The sequence below is a fragment of the Meles meles genome, chromosome 16 (genome assembly GCF_922984935.1).
Source record: "Meles meles chromosome 16, mMelMel3.1 paternal haplotype, whole genome shotgun sequence".
In the NCBI taxonomy this organism is placed as follows: Eukaryota; Metazoa; Chordata; class Mammalia; order Carnivora; family Mustelidae; genus Meles; species Meles meles.
The window spans coordinates 25,379,333-25,405,181 of NC_060081.1; the positions used below are offsets into that span (position 1 = coordinate 25,379,333).

Consider the following 25,849-nt stretch of genomic DNA (forward strand, 5'->3'; position numbering starts at 1 on the left):
GGCAGAGGAGAAGAAGCAGGCTTCCTGCTGAGCTGTGGGGCTGGATCCCAGGACAATAGGATCATGACCTGAGCTGAAGGCATATGCTTAACTGACTGAGCCACCCAGGTACCCCAAGTTGTTTATGAAGTCTTATTTCATTGCAGTGATCAGGTAGTTTGTTCTCCACTCAGATACCACTCAACAGTTTTGGTATTCTTGGGTTTAGTAAATGTCCTTATTTGAAGCTGGGTGTATGTGTATTAGAATGAACATATTTTATAATGGAAATGGAAGAACACAGAGTAAATGACTTTCTTGGTCAATGACAATTATGCTTATTCCAGATTGAATTTGGCTAGCAGGTACACAAACTCATAAGATCAAGTAGGCTTCTTATTTATTTTTAAAAACTTGATTTTTTTTTTTTTAAGATTTTATTTATTTATTTGACAGAGATCACAAGTAGGCAGAGAGGCAGGCAGAGAGAGAGGGAGAAGCAGGCTCCCCGCTGAGCAGAGAGCCCAATGCGGGGCTCGATCCCAGGATCCTGGGAACATGACCTGAGCCCAAGGCAGAGGCTTTAAGCCACTGAGCCAGCCAGGTGCCCCTCAAGTAGGCTTCTTAATTAAAAGCTATTATGCCTTGGAAATGATCTGTCATTATTACCAATTCATGAAGTTTGGGCCTGCTTATTGATAGATTATATCCTTAAATTTACCTGTTCTCCAAAAAGTTATCCTGGGCACCTGGGTGGCTCAGTTGCTAAGCATCTGCCTTTGGCTCAGGTCTTGATCTCAGCGTCCTGGGATCAAGACCTGCATCGAGGCCCTGCTCAACGGGGAGTCTGCTTCTCCTTCTATCCCTCCCACCTCCCACCCTCACATTCTCTCTCAGATAAATAAAATCTTTTTTTTTTTTTTTAAGATTTTTATTTATTTATTTGACAGAGATCACAAGTAGGCAGAGAGGCAGGCAGATAGAGAGGAGGAAGCAGGCTCCCTGCTGAGCAGAGAGCCCAATTCGGGGCTCTATCCCAGAACCCTGGGATCATGACCTGAGCCAAAGGCAGAGGCTTTAACCCACTGAGCCACCCAGGCGCCCCTAAATAAATAAAATCTTTTTTTTTTTTTTAAAGATTTTATTTATTTGACAGAGAGAGATCACAAGTAGGCAGAGAGGCAGGCAGAGAGAGAGGAGGAAGCAGGCTCCCTGCTGAGCAGAGAGCCTGATGCAGGGCTCGATCCCAGGACCCTGGGATCATGACCTGAGCAGAAGGCAGAGGCTTTAACCTGCTGAGCCACCCAGGTGCCCCAGGAATGTGCATTTTAAATAGGTTCTTCAGGTGCTTGTGCCTGTGTTTTAGAGTCAAATAATAGTACCTGGGCAAGTGACCTACCCAAGAACTCTTTTGAGAAGGAATCTAATATAAATGCTTAAACTCCACTGGTAACTGTTACTAAAGGCTCTTGCTTTCATAGTCCTGAAATGATATAAGCAGAATCTTACAAATGCTGAACTGAGTATATGCTAGTTAAACATATTAGAGAAAGATTCTTTTTATTTTAAAAAATACTGCATGTAATTACTTTTTCCCCTTGTAAAAGACTTCAAAGTATCCAGAGTGTTGCACTAATACAAGCAAAGCCACTTTTCCTTTAACAAATTACACAGCTTCCTTCACTTATTACCATTATAGCTAATAAATAAAATAAACTTACTTTTTTGGGGGAAAGAAGAAATAAATACACTATAGTTCAATGAGGTTCAAGAATCAAGCTCAATTTGTTTCCAAGACTTGGAAGAACTTCTTTTGTATTGTTCCAGTTCCTAAAACAAAAATACATGTTACTTAAGAAAAAACTTTAAAAATTAAACTAGGCCCCTTAAAACTGTCTAAGCATTTTTAGGTATGACAGTATATCCTTTATGGTATTATCATCCTCAAAATTTCTAGACAATTATTCTGTAAATTTTTTAAATTAGGATTTATTTTCTAGAAATGTAGAGTCTTCAGAGTTTCTGTGTACCCTAAGTAACACTTAGGCACTTACTAAAGATGAAATTATATACTACATACACGTACAGATTCTTTCTCTTTTTTTTTTAAGATTTTATTTATTTGACAGATCTCAAGTAGGCAGAGAGAGAGGAGGAAGCAGGCTCCCTGCTGAGCAGAGAGCCTGATGTGGGGCTCGATCCCAGGACCCCGGGATCATGACCTGAGCTGAAGGCAGAGGCTTTAACCCACTGAGCCACCCAGGCGCCCCTCTTTCTATTCTTAAATGCATTTGTCATACTTAATTTAAAAGTGATATTTTTGCTTCCTCTTCAGCTCTTGCCAAAACTAGGTTGAAGTTGTCAAATTATCAATATTAAAAATGTATATATTCTTTGACCCAGTGATTGTGCCTTTCAAAATGTGTCTCATAGAATAATAGAGAAGAGTGCAAGGATATAAATAGGATAGTCACTGTGTATACTGAGGCAGGATGAGAAACAACTTCGCTATCTCACAGTAAGGACGTTATTAAAGACATCAATGCCCCGGGGCAGCCAGCAAAAACAGCAGTCTTCTGCGCCACATGAAGGAAGCAAATAGGTGGAGAGAGGACGGGATACCTTCATTTTCTACTTCATATACTTGTATATCTTTTGAGGGTTTTTTTTTAATGAGTATATGTTACTTTTACAATTCATAAAATAAATTCTAGTATGGGTGGAAACCCTGCATGAAATGACTCATATGTAAAGGGATTATCACAGGGGATTGCCTCCTGGCTTCTTACATGTTGTTCAGTGTCACAATAACTGTACAAAGTATATTATTTCAGATAAGCAGAAAGTGGTTACTCTGCAAGATAAGGCAATCACTGTTCTCTGGCTAACATAATTGAAATTCATAGTTGTTATGAAAAGAAAATCGCATTCTCATTGCTCAAGTTACTTAAGTTTAAATGTTAAAAGTTTTAAAACTGAAGACAGACTTTGGAAGAGTTTTTGTATAATAACTCCAAAGTAGTCTTTGCAGCTTGGTTTATTTTTTTTAAGTGACGTTAATTCAGTTCACCTGTCATCTCCCACATAGGGTTTCAAAGACTTAACTCCTAAGGAATAAACAATCATTTATCTTGCTTTTAATTGGAAGCACTGTATTATTATTTTTTTTAAGATTTTTTAAAAATTTATTTGACAGCACAAGTAGGCAGAGAAGCAGGCAGAGAGATAGGGAAGCAGACTCCCTGCTGAGCAGAGAGCCCGATATGGGGCTCGATTCCAGGACCCTGAGATCATGACCCGAGCTGAAGGTGGAGACTTAACCCACTGAGCCACCCAGGTGCCCCAGCACTGTATTATTTTTATCAATGATAAGGATGAGGACATTGCTTTGAGATTCTTTGCTAAAGAATATCTATCTCCCTTCTGCGGAGAGCAAACCGAGAGAACAGGGCTGGTCACACAGGTCATATATCACAAAGAATGACTGGTGTGATAAAGAACTCACCATGACCACTAGACCTTCAATACACCTGTCATGGGAAGTCAATATAATTTAATTCTCTAAAGGAAGAGTAGGTAAGAGGATTTTCTTTATACTGCAATTCTTCATGGTTGCTTTAGAGAGCGATTTTATTTTGTTTTTTAAAGATTTTATTTATTTATTTGACAGATCACAAGTAGGCAGAGAGGCAGGCAGAGAGAGGGAGGAAGCAGGCTCCCCACCAAGCAGAGAGCCCGATGTGGGGCTCTATCCCAGGACCCCGAGACCACAACCTGAGCCGAAGGTAGAGGCTTAACCCACTGAGCCACCCAGGCGCCCCAGAGAGCTATTTTATTTTATTTTATTTTTTATTTTTTATTTTTTTGCTATTTTAAAAGTGAATGCAAACTAAGGTTTCTACCTTGCCTCTTAAGAATTTCTAAAGTTTGGGCACCTGGGTGGCTTAGTGGGTTAAGCCACTGCCTTCGGCTCAGGTCATGATCCCAGGGTGCTGGGATGGAGTCCCGCATCGGGCTCTCTGCTCAGCAGGGAGCCTGCTTCCCTCTCTCTCTCTCTCTCTGCCTGCCTCTCTATCTCTCTGTCAAATAAATAAATAAAATCTTAAAAAAAAAAAAGAATTTCTAAAGTTTTCAACCATAAATGGACCACAGTCTTAAAATGCTTGAAACAGCATCTTCAATAAAGGACAGTAAGAACATTTTTCCCTAAACATGTAAATCAGTATGTGTTATGAGTTTAAATTATAGGCTTAGGGATTACAGACAAGTTGATTTTCTAAAACTGATTCAAAAAAGATGTGTGTGGCTGGCCAAGAAGACCTTAAAAATATTGTTCAACCAAACTTTTTTTTTTTGCTTTCTTTGGTAATAAAAATATAGAAAAGACGTAGAAGTGTTCACCAAATGCTTTTTATACATATGTCCCCTTAAAATCAGGAATGCTTTAAAACTACAGGACTTCTTAAATTATGGAAGCAACCTAAGTGTCCATTGATAGATGAAGGGAAAAGATGTGTACATACACAATGGAATATTAGCCATAAAAATGAGATCTTGCCATTTGCAACAACATGGATGGATCTACAGGGTATTATGCTAAGTCAAATAAGTCAGAGACAATTACGATATGATTTCACTCATATGTGGAATTTAAGAAACAAATGAGCAAAGGAAAAACAAAAACCAGACTCAACTTTAGAGAACTGATAGTCATCAAGCGGAGGTGGGTTGGTGCAGGTGATGGGGATTGAGTACACTTATGATGAGCACTAAGTAATGTATAGAACAGTTAAATTGCTATTTTGTACACCTGAAACTAATAGAACACTATTAACTACACTGAAATTTTTTTAAAAAGGAAACATTAAAACTAGAGGGCTTTGGGGCGCCTGGGTGGCTCAGTGGGTTAAAGCCTCTGCCTTCGGTTCAGGTCATGATCCCAGGGTCCTGGGATCGAGCCCCGCATCAGGCTCTCTGCTCTGCGGGGAGCCTGTTTCCTCCTCTCTCTCTGCCTGCCTCTCTGCCTACTTGTGATCTCTGTCTGTCAAATAAATAAATAAAATCTTTAAAAAAAAAAAAAAACCAAAACAAAAAAAACTAGAGGGCTTTTAAAAATTAGCAAAACCTGAGGAAGTATCTTTTTAATTTAAATTCAGTTAATTAACATACAATGTATTACTCATTTCAGGGGTGCAGGTCTGTGATTCATCAGTCTTATATAATACCCAATGCTCTCTACAACACATACCTTCCCCAATGGCCATCACCCAATTACCCCATCCCTCTACCCCACTCCCCTCCACCAAACTCAGTTGTTTCCTGTGATTAAGAGTCTCTTATGGTTTGTCTCCTTCTTTGGTTTTGCCTTGTTACCTTATTTCCTCTCTTCCCCTATGATCCTCTGCCTTGTTTCTTAAATTCCACATATCAGTGAGATCATATGATAATTATCTTTTTCTGACTGAGTTATTTCGTTTAGCATAAAACTTTCTAGTTCCATCCACATCATTGCAAATGGCAAGATTTCATTTTTTTTGGATGGCTGTGTAATATTCCATTGTATATATACACCACATCTTTATTCATCTATCAGTGGACATCTGGGCTCTTTCCATAGTTTGGCTATTGTGGATATTGGTACTATAAACATTAGGGTGCAGGTGCCCCTTCAGATCACTACATTTGTGTCTTTGGGGTAAATAACCCAGTAGTGCAATTGCTGGGTCATAGGGTAGCTCTATTTTCAACTTTTTGAGGAACCTCCATTCAGTTTTCCAGAGTGGCTGCACCAGCCTGCATTCCCACCGACAGTGTAGGAGGGTTCCCCTTTCTCTGCGTCCTTGCCAACTTCTGTTGTTTCCTGACTTGTTAATTTTAGTCATTCTGACTGGTGTGAGGTAGTATCTCATTGTGGTTTTGATTTGTATTTTGCTGATGCTGAGTGAAGCTGAGGATTTTTTCATGTCTTTGTTGGCCATTTGGAGGTCTTTGGAGAAATGTCTATGTCTTCTGCCCATTTCTTGATTGGGTTATTTGTTCTTTGGGTGTTAAGTTTGAGATTTTGGATACTAGCCCTTTATCTGATACATCATTGGCAAATATCTTCTCCCATTCTTTCAATTGTCTTTTGGTTTTGTTGACTTTCCTTTGCTGTACAAAACTTTTTATCCTGGTGAAGTCCCAGTATTCATTTGCCTTTGTTTCCCTTGCCTTTGGAGAAGTATCTAGAAAGAAGTTGCTGCAGCCGAGGTTGAAGAGGTTGCTACCTGTGTTCTCTAGGATTTTGATGGATTCCTGTCTCGTATTTAGGTCTTTCATCCATTTTGAGTCTATATTTGTGTGTAATGTAAGGAAATTGTCCAGTTTCATTCTTCTGCATGTGGCTGTCCAATTTTCCCAACACCATTTGTTGAAGAGACTGTCTTTTTTCCCCTGGACATTCTTTCCTGCTTTGTCAAAGATTAGTTGACCATAGAGTTGAGGGTCATTTCTGGGCTCTCTATTCTGTTCCATTGATCTATGTGTCTGTTTTGTGCCAGTGACATACTGTCTTGATGGTTACAGCTTTGTAATGGAGCTTGAAGTCTGGAATTGTGATGCCACCAGTTTTTGCTTTTCTTTTTCAACATTCCTTGGGCTATTTGGGGTCTCTTCTAGTTCCGTACAAATTTTAGGATTATTTGTTCCAGTTCTGTGAAAAAAGCTGACGGTATTTTGATAGGGATTGCATTGAATGTGTAAATCGCTCTAGGTAGCATAGACCTTTTCACAATATTTGTTCTTCCAATCCATGAGCATGGAACTTTTTTCCATTTCTTTGTGTCTTCCTCAATTTCTTTCGTGAGTGTTCTATAGTTTCCTGAATAGATCCTTTGCCTCTTTGGTTAGGTTTATTCCTAGGTATCTTTTTTTTTTTTTTAAGATTTTATTTATTTATTTGACAGAGAGAGATCACAAGTAGACAGAGAGGCAGGCAGGGAGAGAGAGAGGGAAGCAGGCTCGCTGCTGAGCGGAGAGCCCGATGTGGGATTTGATCCCAGGACCCTGAGATCATGACCTGAGCCGAAGGCAGCGGCTTAACCCACTGAGCCACCCAGGCACCCTATTCCTAGGTATCTTAATGGTTTTGGGTGCAACTGTATATGGGATCAAGTCCTTTATTTCTCCTTCTTCTGTCTCATTGTCGGTGTATAGACCCAACTGATTTCTGTGCATTGATTTTATATCCTGCCACTTTACTGAATTCCTGTATGAGTTCTAGCAATTTTGGGGTGGAGTCTTTTGGGATTAGAGCAGAAATCAATGAAATAGAAACCAAACAGTGGAACAGATCAAAGAAACTAAGAGCTGGTTTTCTGAAAGAATTAATAAGATCGATAAAACCCTGGCCAGACTTAAAAAAAGGAGAAAGGACCCAAATAAAAATCATGAATGAAAGGAGAGATCACAACCAACACCAAACAAATACAAAAATTATAAGAACATATTATGAGCAACTATATGCCAACAAATTATGCAATCTGAAAGAAATGGATGCATTCCCAGAGATGTATAAACTACCAAAACTGAACCAGGAAGAAACAGAAAACATGAACAGACCCATGATCAGCAAGGAAACGAAAGTGGTAATCAAAAATCTCCCCTAACAAGAGCCCAGGGCCATGTGACTTCCCAGGAGAATTCTACCAAACATTTATTTATTTATTTATTTTAAGATTTTATTTATTTGACAGACAGAGATCATAAGTAGGCAGAAAGGCAGGCAGAGAAAGGGAAGCAGGCCCCCTGCTGAGCAGAGAGCCTGACTCGGGGCTCGATCCCAACATTATAAAAGAATTCATGCCTCTTCTTCTGAAGCTGTTTCAAAAAATTGAAATGGAAGGAAAACTTCCAAACTCTGTGAGGCCAGCATAACCTTGATCCCAAACCAAAGACCTCATTAATAAGGAGATTTACAGACCAATATCCCTGATGAACATGGATGCAAAAATTCTCACCAAAATACTAGCCAATAGGATCTGACAGTACATTAAAAGGATTATTCACCACGACCAAGTGGGATTTTTCCTGGGCTGCAAGGTTGGATCAACATCTGCAAACCAATTAATGTGACACAATACATTAATTAAAAATAAAAGAACAAGAACTATATGATCCTCTCAAGAGATACACAGAAGGCATACAATAAAGTACAGCATCCTTTCTTGATTAAAACTCTTTATAGTGTAGGGATAGAGGGCACATACCTCAACATCATAAAAGCCATCTATGAAAAGCCCAGCGACTATCCTTCTCAATGCGGAAAAACAGAGCTTTCCCCCTAAGATCAGGAATATGTAAGGGATGTCCACTCTCACAACTGCTTTCAACATAGTCCTAGAAGTCCTAGCCTCAGCAGTCAGACAACAAAAAGAAAAGGCATCTGAATCAGCAAAGAAGTAGTCAAACTCTCCCTCTTTGCAGATGACACGAGACTTTATGAGGAAATATTTTCTGGTGTCCCATATGAAGCATGGCAAAACAAAGAACTGAGCAAAGAAAAGAGAGCTAATTAAGCAAAGACAGTCTTCAGGAAAGGTGAATCCTCAAACCTGTGAGGACTGATTTCAGTCCCTGTGAGGATCTACATGCAGCTGTGGAGACGGAGTAAGGAGGAGTCTGGATAAGAATCCTAAATGACACGTTGACTTATAATAGATATTACAGAATTTTGGGGGGCTTGGTGCTTCCATGCCACCAGCAGGATTATTGAATTGAGATGTGGTTCAAACGCAGTTCTTCTGAGGCCGAGGGATGAACACATCCTTCTTGTCTAATGACTTTATATGACCTGAGGGCTTTCAGTGGCTCCAGAGTTGGAGGAACTGAATGGAACTCATGAGTGAGCCTCTTCATCTTAGAAGTGACATGCTCTAATTTCGCTGCCAAAGCTTAAAGTCCCCAAACTTTTTTTTTCCTGATGCTTATTTAAGCCACTAATAATGGGGCTTGGGGATGGGGAGTGAATCGAGAGGAGGGATCACATGTGGTCTCCGATGGACTCAGGGCCAGCCCTCCACTCATATGCAACTGTATTATATTTTAATGAAACAGGAGTCCTCCCCAGTAGCACCAGAATCAGAAGTATCTGGGTTAAAGGTATGCAGACAAATGGCACATAGCTTGAGCTTCTCTAAGCATTTACAGATTGTTTTTAAGTAAGGGCAGACTTTCATGTAATTATGGAGAACCCTGAGTAAGACATTTCTTTTAAATGAATATTATTGGTCCAAATGGCAAATGAAATCAAATCTAAAGATCATAATGCTACTTTCACTGAAAAATGTTATGTGGCAATAATGATATTAAAAGATCAAAAAGGGGCATCTAGGTGGCTCCATTGGTTAAGCTGCTGCCCTCAGCTGAGGTCACGATCCCTGGACCCCAGCCCTGTGTCGGGCTCCCTGCTCAGCGGGGAGTCTCTTTCTCCCTCTTCCTCTACCCCTGCTCAGATAAATAAATAATCTAAAAAAATTAAAAAGACCAAAAAAAAAAAACAGGCAATGTGAAGAGCTACAGACAGCTGGCTAGAATTTCATGTAAGAGATGAATTCTTTCATAAGCTGTGTTAATAGTTTACAGTGAAGAATGATAGGTATCTCGGGGTTGCTTTCCAGTTCCAATCCAAATTCCTACAGTTTTAGGTTATGGAAGATGAGATTTGAATGTGAAAAATCATGATGCTGAAAAACACCCCAGCCCCTTCATAATACCTGTGTCTATTAATAACAGGGGTCACTATGCAATATAAACAGATACTCTTATCAACAATGGCAGTTAGTCATTGACTCCTCGGTAAATATTAATTCAGGGATGGCTTCCAGCTAATCCTTAGCTAAGCTGCACACCTAATAAAGGTCACGTAAGGCCATCTGACTGTTCTGACAACATGCCTCTCACTTTGCGACAGCAACAGAACCCTTTAAATATTCATGACATAGTTTTCAAAAGTCATCTGGACTATGTTTAAATAGGATGTTTTGTTTTCTTATTCTAGGGTCCCTGAAGGTGAAGAGCTAGTGCTGAGAAAAATACCCTAGTCACTGCTCCTGTGGACGGCTGTGCTCAGGTTACCCTTGCAACAGTGTGACAGCCCAACTGCCAGAGCGCTACAAATCCCACCGGAGAGGCTGTCGGGCAATCAGTTTCTAATGCTTGCTCATATAAATTTGGGTTCTGCACAGGGTCTAATTTCAAAGATCTGAGAAAATTTTAAGTATCAGGTCATGATGAATTTACCAGCATTTGCATTCTTACATCAGACTTTTGTATCACAAATGGCGCTAGCTGGGCATCTGTGGAACACAGTCTCCATTTTTAACCACTTTCCTAAGAGATCCTGTGTTTGCATCCTTTCATACTGGGTAGTCCTGAATTTTTCTGGTACAAGAAATGTTTATCTGAATTTTCTAACCAAAAAAAAAAAACAAAACAGCAACAAAAAAACATTTAAATAAATCCACAAACAAAAGAATATTGTGAAATTCTCTCCCCGGCAAGGTAAGAATCACTACCCATCTTCAACATAAACTGGAAAACCCAAAGAGGATACATTAACATTATGTTATCTCTGGGTGATGGAATGATTTAAATTCCTTTATGCACATCAGATTTTTTTTAATATAGTGACGATGTACTATTTCAATTATTTTTTTAAGATTGTATTTTGAAGTACTCTCTACACCAACCATGGAGCTCGAACTCATGACCCCAAATATCAAGAGTTGCACACTCTACCAACCGAGCCAGCCAGGCATCCCTTTGATAATTTTAAAATAAAAAAAATAATAAAATGAGAAAAATCTCTGAAATTCTAGAGGTATTTTATGATAAAACTCAAGATAAAATAAATGTTAAAGATACTACCTGATCCTTCTGAATTCTCATTTCATCAACTTCACTTTCAGCATACTGAGGGTCTCTTGCAGGGTCCTTGATATCTTTTAGTGTGTTGATACTCTGAAATTACACCTCACGTCATTTCATGCCCATACCCCCAAACCGTCAATGACTACCATCTGCCTCAGCCAGACTGTCTATGGTCTTTTGAGGTTTTGTCATCACCACTGTGGCCCATTTCAGATGCCACCAGGCCCTCTCCCACCCTCTCCTTCCAGTTGCTCTCTCTCCCTTCTCCAGCACCCTGGGAGCTGAATGTGAAAGGGGAGCAAGAGCTGTATCTTGCTCGTCTTTTAAAACCCACAGTGCCTCATGTATAATAGTTTTTTGGCACACAGTATTCGATTTTTGAGCATTCAAGAGTAGAAAACAAAGTAATCATAATAGGCTCACTGGAACATTTCCTAATAACTTGAATAATGCAAAAAAATTATTGCTTGAAAAGAATTAGAAATCTTTACCTTTGGTGGAAAGACCCTTTCATACACTTTCTTCCACAACTCCATTGGTGAATGGGCATGAAACTTTCCAATGTCATTATCAGGAACAGGAGGAGATCCTAAAATTGGAAATCGTACACAAAATGACTGTACTGATTAAAACCTGACAATCAATAAAACAGAGGACACTCAGAAAAATACAAATCCGAGATCACTCATTTCCCTTTTCCCTAATATAGCCACTCTTAAAATTTACTCCAACCCAGTGTAGCAAGGCCACAGATTCTAGCACCAGAAGAGGAGGAGACAAGAGTAATGAGTCAGTTGTGATTCTCTGTCCCCATTCTTACATTGCCATCTGGTGAAATATCAAGTTTGATATTCTCGTGTTTGTGAATTTATAAGGAAACACTCTTATGTGCTACTCATTAGAGTATAAATTGGGACAATTTAGAGGCTCATTTGGCACTACTAACTGACATGCAAATAGGGAAAAAGGTTATATGCTATTACCCAGAAACCCCCATTTTTGGTGTATAATCCAGAAACACCTGTACACAGATACTAATGATTTCACACTGCATCATTTGTATTAGTGAAAAATTGGCCACAAGCTGTCCATCAGTGAAGGTATAGTGAACTAAATCACTATGCACAGCCATGCTCTGTAACCCTACAGCAGTCAAAACACCAAATAGATCAAGCTACAGCATTAACACAGAAAACCACTAAGACATACTGAGTAGAAAGGGAGACTTTCAGAATGCTAGCTACAGAATGATCCAGTTATGTTCAAACAAGTAGGTTTTTCTATTTCCCATGTCTAGAAAAATAGTCTCGAAGTATGCACATCAAACTTGATCCTTGGATGTACTATTCTAACATTTTATAATGAGAATATCTTTATGTACAGACTGTGTAATTTAATTTGAAAAAACCCTGCCACTTCTTGGCAAAAGTCAATCTATAATCTGAGATTTCTCATTCTTTCTTTTCTAGTATTTATAATGCTGCTCTTTCAGGACCTCCTTACCACTTTGGTGGGAAAGATAGTGATGCAATCCACCAATCTTACTCAGCTTTCCCAAGTTTTTTACTTGTCCTCATCTGTGTGTGTGTGTGTGTGTGTGTGTGTATTAAGTTCTATACAACAGTTTTATCACCTTTGTAGGTAAATGTATCCACTCCCACAGACAAGATACTGCACAGTGCCACTGTCTCAAGGATCCCTCATGCTGCCCTTTTATACCCACACCACCCCTTCCCAACCTCTTCTACATCTCCCCACCTACAGTCCTGTCCCTAACCTCTGATAACCATTAATCTTTCCTCCATTTCTAAAATTTTTTCATCACAAAAATTTTACATAAATAGAATCATATTGTATATAACCTTTTCTGATTGGCTTTTCTTCATCAGTATAATTCCCTGGTGATCCATCCAAGTTACTGCCTGTACCAATAGTTTGTTCCTTTTTCTTGCTCCATAGTATTCTACAGTGTGGACATACCATACCATAATACAGAGTTTTAAACAACATCTGGTTGTTCTAGTTTGGGGCTATTACAAAGGAAGCCACCATGAACATCTGTGTACAGATTTTTATGTGAATGTAAGTTTTAATTTCTCTGAGATAAATACCCAATAATGCAATTTCCTGATCATATAATAGTACGTTTAGTTTTATTAAAAAAACTGTCGAACTGTCTTCGAGAGTGGCTGTTATCATTTTACATTCCTACCAGCAATGTAGGAATATCTAGTTTCTCCATATTCTTGCCAGCATTTGGTGTTGTCGTTATTTTTTGTTAGCTATTCTGATGAACTCACTGTGGTTTCAATTTGCATTTCCCTAATGATTAAAGATATTAAACATCTTTTCATATGCTTATTTGCCATTTGTATATCCTCCTTGGTGAAATGCTTGTCTTTTGGCTGTTTTCTAATTGGATTTTGTTTTTACTGTTAGGTTCTTTATATATTCTAGATATCAATAGTCCTTTGTTAGATATGCAGTTGAAAATTATTTTCTCCCAGCATGTAGCATGTCCTTTTATCCTTTTCAAATGGATTTTCAAGAGCAAAAGTTTTTAATTTTGATGAGGTCTAAGCTCCATGTTTTTTGTTTTTTTTTAAGATTTTATTTATTTCACAGACAGAGATCACAAGTAGGCAGAGAGGCAGGCAGAGAGAGAGGGAAGCAGGCTCCCCTGGGCAGAGAGCAGAGAGCCCGATGCGGGGCTTGATCCCAGGACCCTGGGATCATGACCTGAGCTGAAGGCAGAGGCTTTAACCCACTGAGCCACCGAGGTGCCCCTAAGCTCCATGGTTTTTAAATTCAGTAATTCTCATTCCTTTTTGACCTCCAGCTATTTTCAGGGGCATTATCTATCGGTACACACAGTGATTCTCATAGCTAATGAAATTAAGTTGGTATTAATGACAGTTATAATATAAAACCAGTCTTTGTGACCACTCATTAACAACCTCTACTCTTTTCATTCCAATTCAATCTATAATCTCATTACAAAGATCTATATTTGAAGTCCAGTCAACTTGAGCATGTAATAGTAATTATGGATGAGAAATAAAGAACAAAACCACTATCTACTAGAGCGTTAAAACCAAATTATGTCAGCCGAGTAGAAGGAGTTGCTAGGCCCCAAACCTCCACAATGAAAGTAGTTTCTGTGGGAAGATAAGGAGCTTGATTATATAAACCTTTCAAATTCTTTCTGCTTCACAAGCCTAAAATGTCCATAAGTTTAGGAAATACATCCCATCACCTGAAGCAAACTATTTTCATAATGAAGAATTAAAGCATACATAATTAGTACAACTGTTCTTTTTTGGTTTATTCCATCACATTTTTCATCAAGGCCCGTAACATACAGCTTTCACTTTCCTGACCACTCTTGTGTTTCTGGTTTTCTTTTAACTCCACAAGCTAAAATTTAAAATTTTAAAAAAATCAGTGAGGGAAAGGAAATACATGCAAAATTTTTTAGTGAAAGATCCAAAATCAGTTTCTTACGTGGCAACATTCCTTCCATTACAAATATGTCAATGGGATGCATGCTGCATCAATACTGTGTATACAAATAAATACATAAATAACAGCAATGATAATGAAATCAGAAATGGTGGTATGTTGGAGAGGAAGTGAATACAGGCTAGGATGAAATCAATAAGCAATTAAAAAAAGACTGAACTATCTTAATAAGTTCACCAACCTATTTGACTTAAAGAATCCAATCCTGCTGTGATAAACAGTGGTTTATTCTGATCCACACATATTGATTTGCTACATGGGTAAGAAGAAAAGAGAGTCTAATTTAGTTTAGCAATCGAATATCCTGCCATGCTCTACTGTAAATACAAGAGCCAAGTTTTTATCTAGCCACTGATGAGAGAGCACTGTCCCCAAATGAGTGAGTGAATATCTACTTAAGCTTTTTCAAAAATTAAAAGTCTGGCATCAATAAAGTTTTATAGGGGAAAAAACAGTGACAGACCCAAATTACCTTAAATGAAAACCAAGAAAAGTAGCAACGTTAAGAAAAATATACATACTACAATGATCAATTCGATTCCCAATCAATATAAGAAAATGTAACACAGGGAAAGCTACTAAAATGAGAGAAGTTGAAATCAGTGAAATAACTGTAATAGTATTATTTTATTCTAGTCTCTAAGTGTTATATAACATTTTAGTTGTAAAATTTGAGAAATATTTAAACAATACAAGAAATAGGAAATAATATGAAATTATTTCTCTAAGAATAGCCCCCTGGGTACACTTTCTTATGAAGAAACAATAATGAGATGAGAACAATAATCAGATGAGATTATTATTGGCAAAAAAAATTAAAAAGATACAAAAAGTATAGTTTAACAGTACCTTTTGTCAATGCCAAATGCTAACTGGTTGATAACTCCACGTATTTTTAGTAATAGAGCTTCTGATTTACTGGTAAACTAAAAAAATAAAATCAGGAGAATATATGCTGTGCTTTCAAATCACAGAAACAGGTAAAATACAGTATGGCTTTGAACAAGTACAAATTGCAGACAGGATTATTATTTGCCCAACACACACTTGCTTAGAGCAGACAGCAACCTGAAAAAAGGAAAATAATCTCAATAAATTTGTTTTAACTCATTCTTCAAATTTCCTGAGTGCACAATACTGAAGGGACATGTGTATGTACTAATCATTTCAGCTACTCCCACATATGGATAATTATTTTTTTTTTAAATTTTATTTATTTATTTGACAGACACAGATCACAAGTAGGCAGAGACAGGCAGAGAGAGAGGGAAGGGAAGCAGGTTCCTGGCCAAGCAGAGAGCCCAATGCAGGGCTTGATCCCAGGACCCCGGGATCATGACCTGAGCCGAAGGCAGAGGCTTTAACCCACTGAGCCACCCAGGTGCCCCCATAATTATTTTCAAAATACAGTCTGGTTGGTAGAAAATAGGAGATATACATCATAAATAACTTTTCCATCCACGGGCATATTACTGTCTTCCAAAAAGCCAGCAGGGATACTAGACTAGCTCAACAATACTGATACTCATTAAAAAGATATTTTAACTTCTCTTCAGAATTGCCCTTAAGTCTGCAAAGTAAGCTACTAAACGTTCTCAGGGGTGGTATGCAACTAGGGTGAGCATAAGCAGAACACTCCAGAGAATGAAAGGAGGTGGATACTATTAATAATTAAGCTGAGACCTCAAGTGAACATGAGGACATGTGCTCTACCAATCTTTTAAGACTTGATTTTGGATTTTTGGAAATTTGATTTGATTTTTGAAAATACCAAAAGTTACTCAGCCAAATCAGAATGGCTAAGATGTATGAAAGTGGGAAAAACAACCCTGAAGCAAAATGAAAAGTGATTTTATAAGGCAAAGAAATCAGTTTTCAGGGTAAGATTCATTCTGGGTTAAGGCCAGGTTTCCAGGCAAAGTATTTACTCACGTGAATATATAAAATTTAACACATTGACTTTTGAAAATTGAAACATTTTTAATACTTCTTTTGAGGCTTAAAAATATTTTAAAAACCCTGAATCTTTAAAACACAACTTTATTAGTATTATTATTTATGTTTCCTATGTGGAAAGGAAAATACCTCATCACAAATGTCATTTCATAGAAGGGCTGGGAGGACATGAGAAATTTTCTGACCCCCCCCCCCCCCATCTGTCACATCAATTGCCTTGAAACATCTTCCACAAATAGCTATAGAGCTTCTGCTTGGATAAACTCAATGGGAACTCATCATCTCCCAAAGCAACTCATTCCATTTTCAGATAATGGTAGTATTAGAAAGTTCTTTCTTATTTTGAGCTAAACTCTGCTCCATTGATTCCTTGTTCTTGACTCTAAGAGAGCAAAGAATATCTAATCCCTAATCCTTTTGGATTCCTTCTAATACCTATCCTTTGAATATTTAAAGAGCATTATCACATTCTAGATGACGGAACATAATTTTATACTCCTCCTCATGTATCACATTTAAAAAAAAGATTTTATTTACTTACTTATTTATTTATTTGACAGAGAGAGAGATCACAACTAGGCAGAGAGGCAGGCAGAGAGAGAGGAGGAAGCAGGCTCCCTGCGGAGCAGAGAGCCCGATGTAGGGCTCGATCCAGGACCCTGAGATGACGACCTGAGCCAAAGGCAGAGGGCCAACCCACTGAGCCACCCAGGCGCCCCCATAGATCACATTTTTAAGCCTCATACCATCCTGGCAAATCTCCACTGAATCTGGTCCTACTTATCAATGTTTTCTTTTCTTTTCTTTTCTTTTTTTAAGATTTTATTTATTTATTTGATGGAGCACAAACGGGGAACAGCAGGCAGAGGCAGAGGGAGAAGCAGGCTTCCGGCTGAGCAGAGAGCCCAACATGGAGCTCAATCTCAGGACACCGGGGCCATGACCTGAGCAGAAGGCAGGTACTTAACTAAGCCACCCAGGTGCCCCTATCCATGTCTATTTTTAAATTTTTATTAACTTTATTAGATTGCTCATAATGGTGAATCCATTTTCTTGACCGAATTAGAAAGGATCAACTAAAGGGCTAAAAAAATAACTGCTGAGTATCCATCCATCTTGTCAAGCAGCACCAAACTGTTTCTCTTGAATGGAGAGGGGGTGGGGAAGATGAGACATCAAATGGAAAGAGGGGGCTTTGTAACTCTCTTCTCGGTCTGGGAAGCTATACAATCGTTACGGTTCTCCTGGTCCAGAAGGGCTCCTCTAACCCAACCTCTCATCCCTCTAGCTTGCTGAAAGCTGAGATGAAGCTTTTCTCAAATCCATTCCCTAGAAGACTCTGATCTTGTAGGCCCTTCTAGACCTGCTGTGGCCTGGGATGATCTAAAATTTGTCCACATGGGACCAGACTAGATTCCAACAGGTCATAAATGTGATCTGTTCCTAAAAAGATAGAGTGTTGCCTCAGCTAAGTAACCAGAACTAACTGTGGGGCTTTATCTTATAGTAAAAATAAGAAACTACAAGATCCATGGTCTTTGCTTCTGTATTCTAGATACATTCATTTTAAACTCCCCATATCTCTTTGAAACATTAAAAAAAAAATTTCCAAAGCACTCTGTCAATTTAATACATAAACAGATACAGTATAAACATAAAAGGTACTGATTTTTAGAAAAATACACAATGCAATTTGGAGTCTTCAGAAGTACAAAAACTTTAAATATAGATCATACTCATCAGTTTAAGTCATAATCTCCTAGCCATGAAGGCCAGGGTTAGACTGTGTTGTCTCCAGCTTCCTCTGAGCACTTTAATGTATTAGGAAAAAGAAACCATTCAAATGGGAAGATAGTATTTCTTTTAAATAAAAGTGCTTTTATATCTTATTGCATTAAAGAATACCCTTTATCCTTTGTTCCTGCTGTGGAAGGTAAGGGTAACAGTTATCATAATAAGCAACATTTACTAAGGAACACTGTTTCAGGCCCTGTGGTGAGCACATCACCTTACTCTCTCACTTACCCTCACAACAACCCTATGAAGAAAGCATTGGTTTTGTCCATTTTACCCTGGAGGAGATTGGGGCTTGAGTGAGATGACATGGCCTGAGATCACGCATCTGATTAATGGCTGTTCTGAGATTCGAACCCAGGCAGCACGACTCTCAAGTTCGTGGTTTTAACCCCTACAACAGTGTTTTGTTTTGTTTTGAAGTTTAAAAAAAGAACATATTGTTAAAGGTTTTTTTTCTCTTTTCTCTTAGGAGAAGACAGATTCTAATTCTTTTTTTTTTTTTTTAAGGCTTTTATTATTTATTCGACAGAGAGATAGAAAGCACAAGTATGCAGAGCAGCAGGCAGAGGAAGAGGGAGGAGCAGGCTCTCCGCTGAGCAGGGAGCCTAATGCGGGGCTCGATCCCAGGACCGTGGGATCATGACCTGAGCCGAAGGCAGCCACTTAACCAACTGAGCCATCCAGGGGCTCCCAGGTTATAATTCTTTTTTTTTTTAAGATTTTATTTATTTATTTGACAGAGATCACAAGTAGGCAGACAGGCAGGCAGAGAGGAGCAGGGGAAGTAGGCTCCCCACCAAGCAGAGAGCCTGATGTGGGGCTCGATCCCAGGACCCTGGGATCACAACCTGAGCTGAAGGTAGAGGCTTTAACCCACTGAGCTACCCAGGCACCCCTCCAGATTCTAATTCTTAAGGGAAAACTAAAAATGAATAAATTAACATCCAGTTTATCTCTTTAAGACTGATCGGGGTTTGGGGTGCTTGGTGGTTCAGTCAGTTGAACATCTGACACTTGATTTTGGCTTGGGTCATGATCTCAAGGTCATGAGCTCAAGCCCCAAGTCAGGCACCACGCTCGGCAGGGAAGCTGCCCGAGATTCTGACTGGGGTTTATGGACATAAGCAATCACTCGAAGACATGGTTGGCCATCTAGCAGAGTATGTTCTAGAAATACATTATCAAACATTCTGTAACAAGAGGATTTGGAGGCAGTAGGAAAGGGAAGGATGGGATTATGTGTACAAGTAAAAACATGAGTATTTACAACTGTGCATCAAATTGCTAATCTTTCTAAATTTGGTGCTGTCCACACTCAAGCCAAAGGATAAGAAATGTACGAACCATTAACGATGCTCCATAATAATGTGCAACAAATCGAAGGGTCTTGCATATAACCTTCCTCTTCTCAGAGTCAAAATCCTGAAGAAACACGTTTTTAAAAAGAAAAAGCAAGTTGAGAAAATTAAATTCCTCTAGCAGGAAGGTGCAAATTATTAAGTATAGAAATATATGATTTCTTTCTTTTTTTTTTTTGGAACATACCCTGAGGAGTAGGACTCCATTACCCTGATATTTGTTCCTATAGAGAGTTGAACAGTAGCTGCAGCCTTCTAGAACTATAGCTATCAGATCTTTTCTTGTTTAAACACTTAGCTCAATAGAATTTAGATATGAGCACACATTTTACAGTGTGGAATACCCTAGGGATTCTCTGACAAGCAAAGATAAGAAGAAACCAATTTTCCACTTTCTTCAATTTAAAAGTTGGGAAATCAGTCCTATCCCTCAGTGACTCGGTGAAAGATTCAGTTTCTCAATCCACCCATCCCCACCTGACTGCCTTATCCCCACTCCACTGTATGTATTGTTCTTTACATATTTTCTTTCCCCACTATGTCTTCTTTTCCAAAATCCTTAAGATGTGTGACTCCTTGACCTCTCCCTCCCAGAGTCATTTTTCTCATACCACTATAATTTTTGTTCCTCTCCCATAAAGCCTGGGTAAGCATAAACAACCACCTTACCTGAAAAATATCGTATTTACTTCCAATTATGACCAGAGGTATTAGAAATGGGTCGATTAATTCACGATCCTGTTAACACATTTTATTGATTATTATAATTGCTTAGTACTACATATTCAGCAAATTCTATTTACTTCTAAAAATATACCATTTTAGTCTTTTTAGAAATGTTGATTTGGCTTGACATAGAGGTTGTCTGAATTTTTAACTTTCACTTACTAAATTATATACCTCAAGTATAAAACAAGAAATGGAAATTCCTAAATTACTATATTTACTTATTTGTTATATTCTGTCCTATTCTCTTAAATAACATGTCATCTGCCTGTTTTTTTTGTTTTTTTTTTTTAAGATTTTATTTATTTGACAGAGAGAAACAAGGTAGGCAGAGAGAGAGGAGGAAGCAGGCTCCTGCTGAGCAGAGCGCCTGATGCGGGGCTCGATCCCAGGACTCTGGGATCATGACCTGAGCCCAAGGCAGAGGCTTTAACCCACTGAGCCACCCAGGCGCCCCCCTCTGCCTGTTTTTATTATTTACTATTTGGTATTAGCTTTTGTTGCAGTGGCATTTACGCTGCACGATGGAAACCATAAACTATCAGTTTCATCTTCATATTCCCTATGTAAAGCTGGGCAACGTAAGATAGTGCTGCAGGTTTTCTAGAAAATGATATTCATGATTGTACTGAAAGACCTGTGTTACCATCGTTGCAACTTTATAATTTAGTTAGTTGTCAGATAACCAAAAGATATTGAATATATGACAGACACTAAATGAATGTAAAATACAGAATGAAAATGAAGGCTGTGAAAACTCTACTCATTGCTTAAACTTGTAGCTTCATCTGCTCTTTGCCAGGTGACTTTTGTACAGTCTGGTTTTTTATCTTCATTTTCAGAGGTTATAAAATCAATATCAAACTACTACTTCAAAACTCTATTTCTTTTGATTGGTATAATATGCCATAACAATCACAGTGAATGTCTAACAAGAAGACATGAGAAATCTTTTTCCTTGTTTTGCTTTCACTGAGGTTTTATTAAATTGCTACAGTTTTCCAGTGAACAAGTTCATCTACATCAAATGAATTTCAAATCATGCATAAAAATCTAAGGAAGCTGTTTGTGATGTTATCTTTTTTTTTTTTTCCATTTTATTTATTTTTTCAGCATAACAGTATTCATTCTTTTTGCACAACACCCAGTGCTCCATGCAAAACGTGCCCTCCCCATTACCCACCACCTGTTCCCCCAACCTCCCACCCTTGACCCTTCAAAACCCTCAGGTTGCCCCAACCTCCCACCCCTGACCCTTCAAAACCCTCAGGTTGTTTTTCAGAGTCCATAGTCTCTTATGGTTCGCCTCCCCTCCCCAATGTCCATGATGTTATCTTTAACTATGTATGGGGCTAAGGATTCTGGGAATAATCCCAACAGTAACTCACTGGATGGTCCTTCTGCATATTACTCCATATCTTCTGTCTCATTTCAGAAGCTGCTTTAGAATTGGTCTTGCCCAGTTTCATTATCATTTTATCTACATGGCTTTTTGTGGCTTGCAACAGATTTTCCATGGTGGGCCAAAGGTCATTAGGTTTTGAAAGATCCAAAACAAGAACAATAGAAAATGTCCTAAAAAAAAAAAAAAATTTCTTAAAAAAGACTCAAAGTAATTACTGTTTTGAAACCTTATTATACTGAAATTTATTATCTAAGAATAACATTATAGCTTAAAGATCAAACAAAACATATAGCACTTTTCTAAGACAAAACACACAGAGAGACAGCCCAAAGCTATAGCCTTATTTATTCCAGCGCTTTCCTCTAGTGATATTTAAGTGATATAACCAACAGTGGCACTGAAGGTTTTGTTTGTACTAATAATAATCCAATTCAAATAATCTGCAAGCAATCGAGTCCAACAATGTGATGATCAGATCCAATTTTACTGTGTCCTCTAGAGAATGGAAACAAAGAATGAGAGCACAAGCAACAACATGACAATTAGGTCACAGAGAACAGATGTACGGATGGCCCCAGGCAGAGGACTATCTCCTTTACTAAATCTTTGCAACTACCCTTTCGAGAAGATGTTATGATACCCATCTTATGGATTAGAAGTCTGAGGCGCAGATTTATAGAACCAGTAGACTGTAGAGCCATAGATCCAGAGCCACACGTCCTGCTCTACCATGGGGCCTCCCTGAACGCGCACGCCTGGCAACCATGTACACCACTGCCGTCATCACATGAATGTGTACTTGTGTTCCTGTCACTCAAACAGAAATCAACCTCACCAACAACAAACCCACGAAAAAATGGGCAAAAGACACCAAAAGACATTTCTCCCACGAAGATCTACAAACGGCCATTAACAAACGAAAAGATGCCCAATATCCCTAACCCCTGCAGCGGTGTCGACTTCATACTCCTTAGGATAGCTGTGGTAAGACAAAAACAGAACAGAAACACCAATAACAAGTGCTGGTAAGAAAACAGAGAAATCAGGATCCTTGAGCGTTGCTGGGGAGAATGTAAAATGTGAAATTCCTACTGTGTTAAACAGTATGCTGGTTCCTCAAAAAATTAAGCAATTACCGTATGATCCAGCAATTCCACTTCCGGGAGTATTTGAAATCAGGGACTCCAACGCGTATCTCTACACCAACGCTCATGGCAGCACTATTCACAATCGCCAAAAGGTGGGAATGACCCAAATATCCATCCATGGCTGAATGCCTCAACAAAATGCGGTATATCCACCCAGCAGAATACCAATGGAAGGAAATTCTGACACGGGTGAACCTGAAGACATTCTGTGGCGTGAAAGAAGCCAGACTCAAAGGACAAGTACCACACGACTTCACGAACAGGAGGGACCTAGAGTAGTCAGATTCACAGAAATTCACAGCGCATATGAAAGGTGGCTGCCAAGGGCCGGGGAAGGGGACTGTAGGGAGTCAGTGTTTCATGGGGACAGAGTTTCAGTTGGGGAGAATGAAAAAAATCTGGAGATAGCGGTGACGGCTGCACAAGGAGTAGATACATAACGCTACTAACCTGCACACTTAAAAGTGGCAAGGGATAGGGGCGCCTGGGTGGCTCAGCGGGTTAAAGCCTCTGCCTTCAGCTCAGGTCATGATCCCAGGGTCCTGGGATCGAGCCCCGCATCAGGCTCTCTGCTTGGCTGGGAGCCTGCTTCCTCCTCTCTCTCTCTCTCTCTGCCTGCCTCTCTGCCTACTTGTAATCTTTATCTGTCAAATAAATAAATCTTTAAAAAAAAAAAAAGTGGCAAGGGATAAATGTGAGGACATTTTATCAAAACAAAAAACAAATCTCGGAGTATTTCAGAACATGGTCATAGTAAGTATGGAGAGCCATGATCACAAGCCAATATATTCCCCTGATCAACAGGGCAACCATTCTGTTAGCTATAGCAAGGAATTACAATACATGTTAGTTATTTTATAATTATGTCAGTTCTTTTGCTTAGAGAAAAACCAGCTATTTTGTGTAATTCAATGAAACAGTAAATTCTACACTACAGGTCTAACTTCAGAAAATAGTCTTTTAGACAGTAATTATCGAGGTTTTCTATAAAATCAGCATGTCATTAAATTGTATAGCTAATCAGATCTAATCATTTTAATAAACCCATAATAGCTTTACTTGACTATAATAAATAATATGTATCTTTATAATAAGAAATTAAATTTATTGTAGGGGGTTAGTATGGTTGTTTAAAAAACACTGACTATGGTTTCATTTTTTTTTACTGTGGTAAAATGTATATAACCAAAAATCTATTATGTTTCCAAATAAAAAATAACTTTAAGTGAAAACATAACAGAATATTCAACCTTTTTCCAAAATTAAAGTTTGTATTTCCATTGCACTGTACACACCTGTGTTATTTTTCCTTCATAGCAAATAAAAGCAAAATAATTTTTATTTGAGTATAGTTGGCAGAATGTCACACTAGTTTCAGGTGTATAACTTAGTAACTGACAAGTTTATACACGATGCCGTGCTCACTGTGAGTGTGGCTGCCGTCTGTCCCATTACATCACTATTACGATATCACCGACTGTATTCCTTATGCTGTGCCTCTTATCCCTGTGACTTACTCATTCCATAACCAGAAGCCTGTATCTCCTGCTCCCCTTCACCCATTGTGCGCATCCCTCTAGCCCCTCCCTCTGGCAGCCATCAGTGTGTTCTCTGTATTTACATGTCTGATTCTGCTTTTGGTTTCTTTTTTTTTTTAGGTTCCATTTATGAGTGGAATCCTATGGTGTTTGTCTTTCTCATTCTTACTTGCTTCATGTAGCACAGTACCCTGTAGGTCCATCCATGTTGTCTCAAATGGCATGATCTCACATTTACCATCTCTTTAAACAGGGAATTAAACCACAGGAAATGCTCCATTACAAATTATCTAAAGCCGGTTTAATGCACTTACAATCATTGTATGAAAGATAAACAGTATCTAATAGCATTTGGCAATATTATTTTTCACAAGTTGCTGGGCTTTGTCCAACACAAGGAAATTAATTACGTGTCAAATTGATTCCAGTCACAAAACACTCTGAGATCTGCAACAACATTAGGCGTGAAATTTTTCATGAATTCCTTAAGCACTCAGCAAACTACTTTGGATGCAGGCCTCCGGCTTCCCTTCCGTCTGTTTATCAGAAACCTGACCTCCCCTTGTAAAGCAAGCCATGGCTGCCCTGGGCTTCCAGGGAACGAAGACCCAAGAACTCACAAAGTGAGGCATTAAAGAAGCTGTGGGAGAATGTGGCTTCCTGCAGAAAGCAGAATTTCCACAAGGCCATCAGGCCTGGAGCCTCTTGGGCCAGAGGAGGGGAGTGAGATCATTTGACAGGGTGATGGGACAGAGTCATGGCCAGAATTGGAGCCAGATCCTAACCCAGTAAGAGCAGCTCCCAGCCATTTGCTCTCCTTTCCACCTCGGGCCACAATGCCTGGCAGCTCCGGTTCCTCAGCATCTCTCCTGTCCTTGCCTTCTCTCAACCACACCACCAGGAGTGGCCCTCATTCCCAGGCGGCCTCCATGATTTGTCTCTGTTAAAGGAGGACAAATGAGAATCTATAGAACTGTAAAATTCCATGTTGCTGAAAAATAATGTCAGGGAGAAATGGTGGTTATACGTGAAAAAGCAAGATCTAAACACACATAGAAAACACCCCCAAACTGTACAAAGTATATTTATAAAGGCTGAGGACACTGAAAGAAATACCTTGGCATGTTAACAAGAGTTATTTTTCAGGTGATTATGGGTGCTCTTACCTTCTTCCTACCTTTCAGTGTTTTCCCAAGACCTCTCCATGAGCATATGCCACTTTTGTAACAAGTGAAAGACAACAAATGAAATTTCTTTAAAAGAAGAAAATATCACTGGGCAAATGAAGTCAACATTATCAGTGACCAGCTAGCTTATGGAAAAACAATTGTTCTGTTAAACAGAAATCAGTCTATACCCTAAAGATCTTAACAGCTGAAATGTAACAAGTAACTGTCAAGCCCTTTGTATCTGGTCCAGGCAGCAGCAATGGTTTCTGTTAAACTCTGACAAGAGTAAGATATTTCAGATGTAAAAATGCGTGTTTTCCTTGGCGAAGAGGCATTCCCAGGA

The 25,849-nt window shown here is 38.9% G+C and overlaps 2 protein-coding genes across 7 annotated transcripts in view; one reads left to right on the plus strand and one right to left on the minus strand.

Moving 5' to 3' along the window:
• Positions 1-10,519, plus strand: part of ABCG5 (ATP binding cassette subfamily G member 5) — a 41,732-nt gene extending 31,213 nt beyond the window's left edge. For all 4 annotated transcript variants that reach the window (XM_045980250.1, XM_045980251.1, XM_045980252.1 and 1 more), the window contains one exon: positions 10,016-10,519. The gene's annotated coding sequence lies outside the window, so the exon portion shown is untranslated. The remainder of the gene's footprint in view (positions 1-10,015) is intronic.
• Positions 1-25,849, minus strand: part of DYNC2LI1 (dynein cytoplasmic 2 light intermediate chain 1) — a 46,076-nt gene that overhangs the window by 532 nt on the left and 19,695 nt on the right. The window contains exons 6-14 of one of the 3 annotated variants that reach the window (XM_045980259.1): positions 21,635-21,821; positions 20,190-20,258; positions 19,507-19,584; positions 15,259-15,335; positions 14,591-14,661; positions 11,379-11,476; positions 10,885-10,977; positions 1,701-1,809; positions 1,190-1,462 (exon numbers count right to left, since the gene is read on the minus strand). In XM_045980259.1, the coding sequence (XP_045836215.1) occupies positions 1,747-1,809; positions 10,885-10,977; positions 11,379-11,476; positions 14,591-14,661; positions 15,259-15,335; positions 19,507-19,584; positions 20,190-20,258; positions 21,635-21,821 (736 nt within the window). In that variant the 3' untranslated portion in view covers positions 1,190-1,462; positions 1,701-1,746. Of the gene's footprint in view, positions 1-1,189; positions 1,810-10,884; positions 10,978-11,378; positions 11,477-14,590; positions 14,662-15,258; positions 15,336-19,506; positions 19,585-20,189; positions 20,259-21,634; positions 21,822-25,849 lie in introns of those variants that run through there. The other 2 variants (XM_045980260.1, XM_045980258.1) reach the window with 2 other exon arrangements.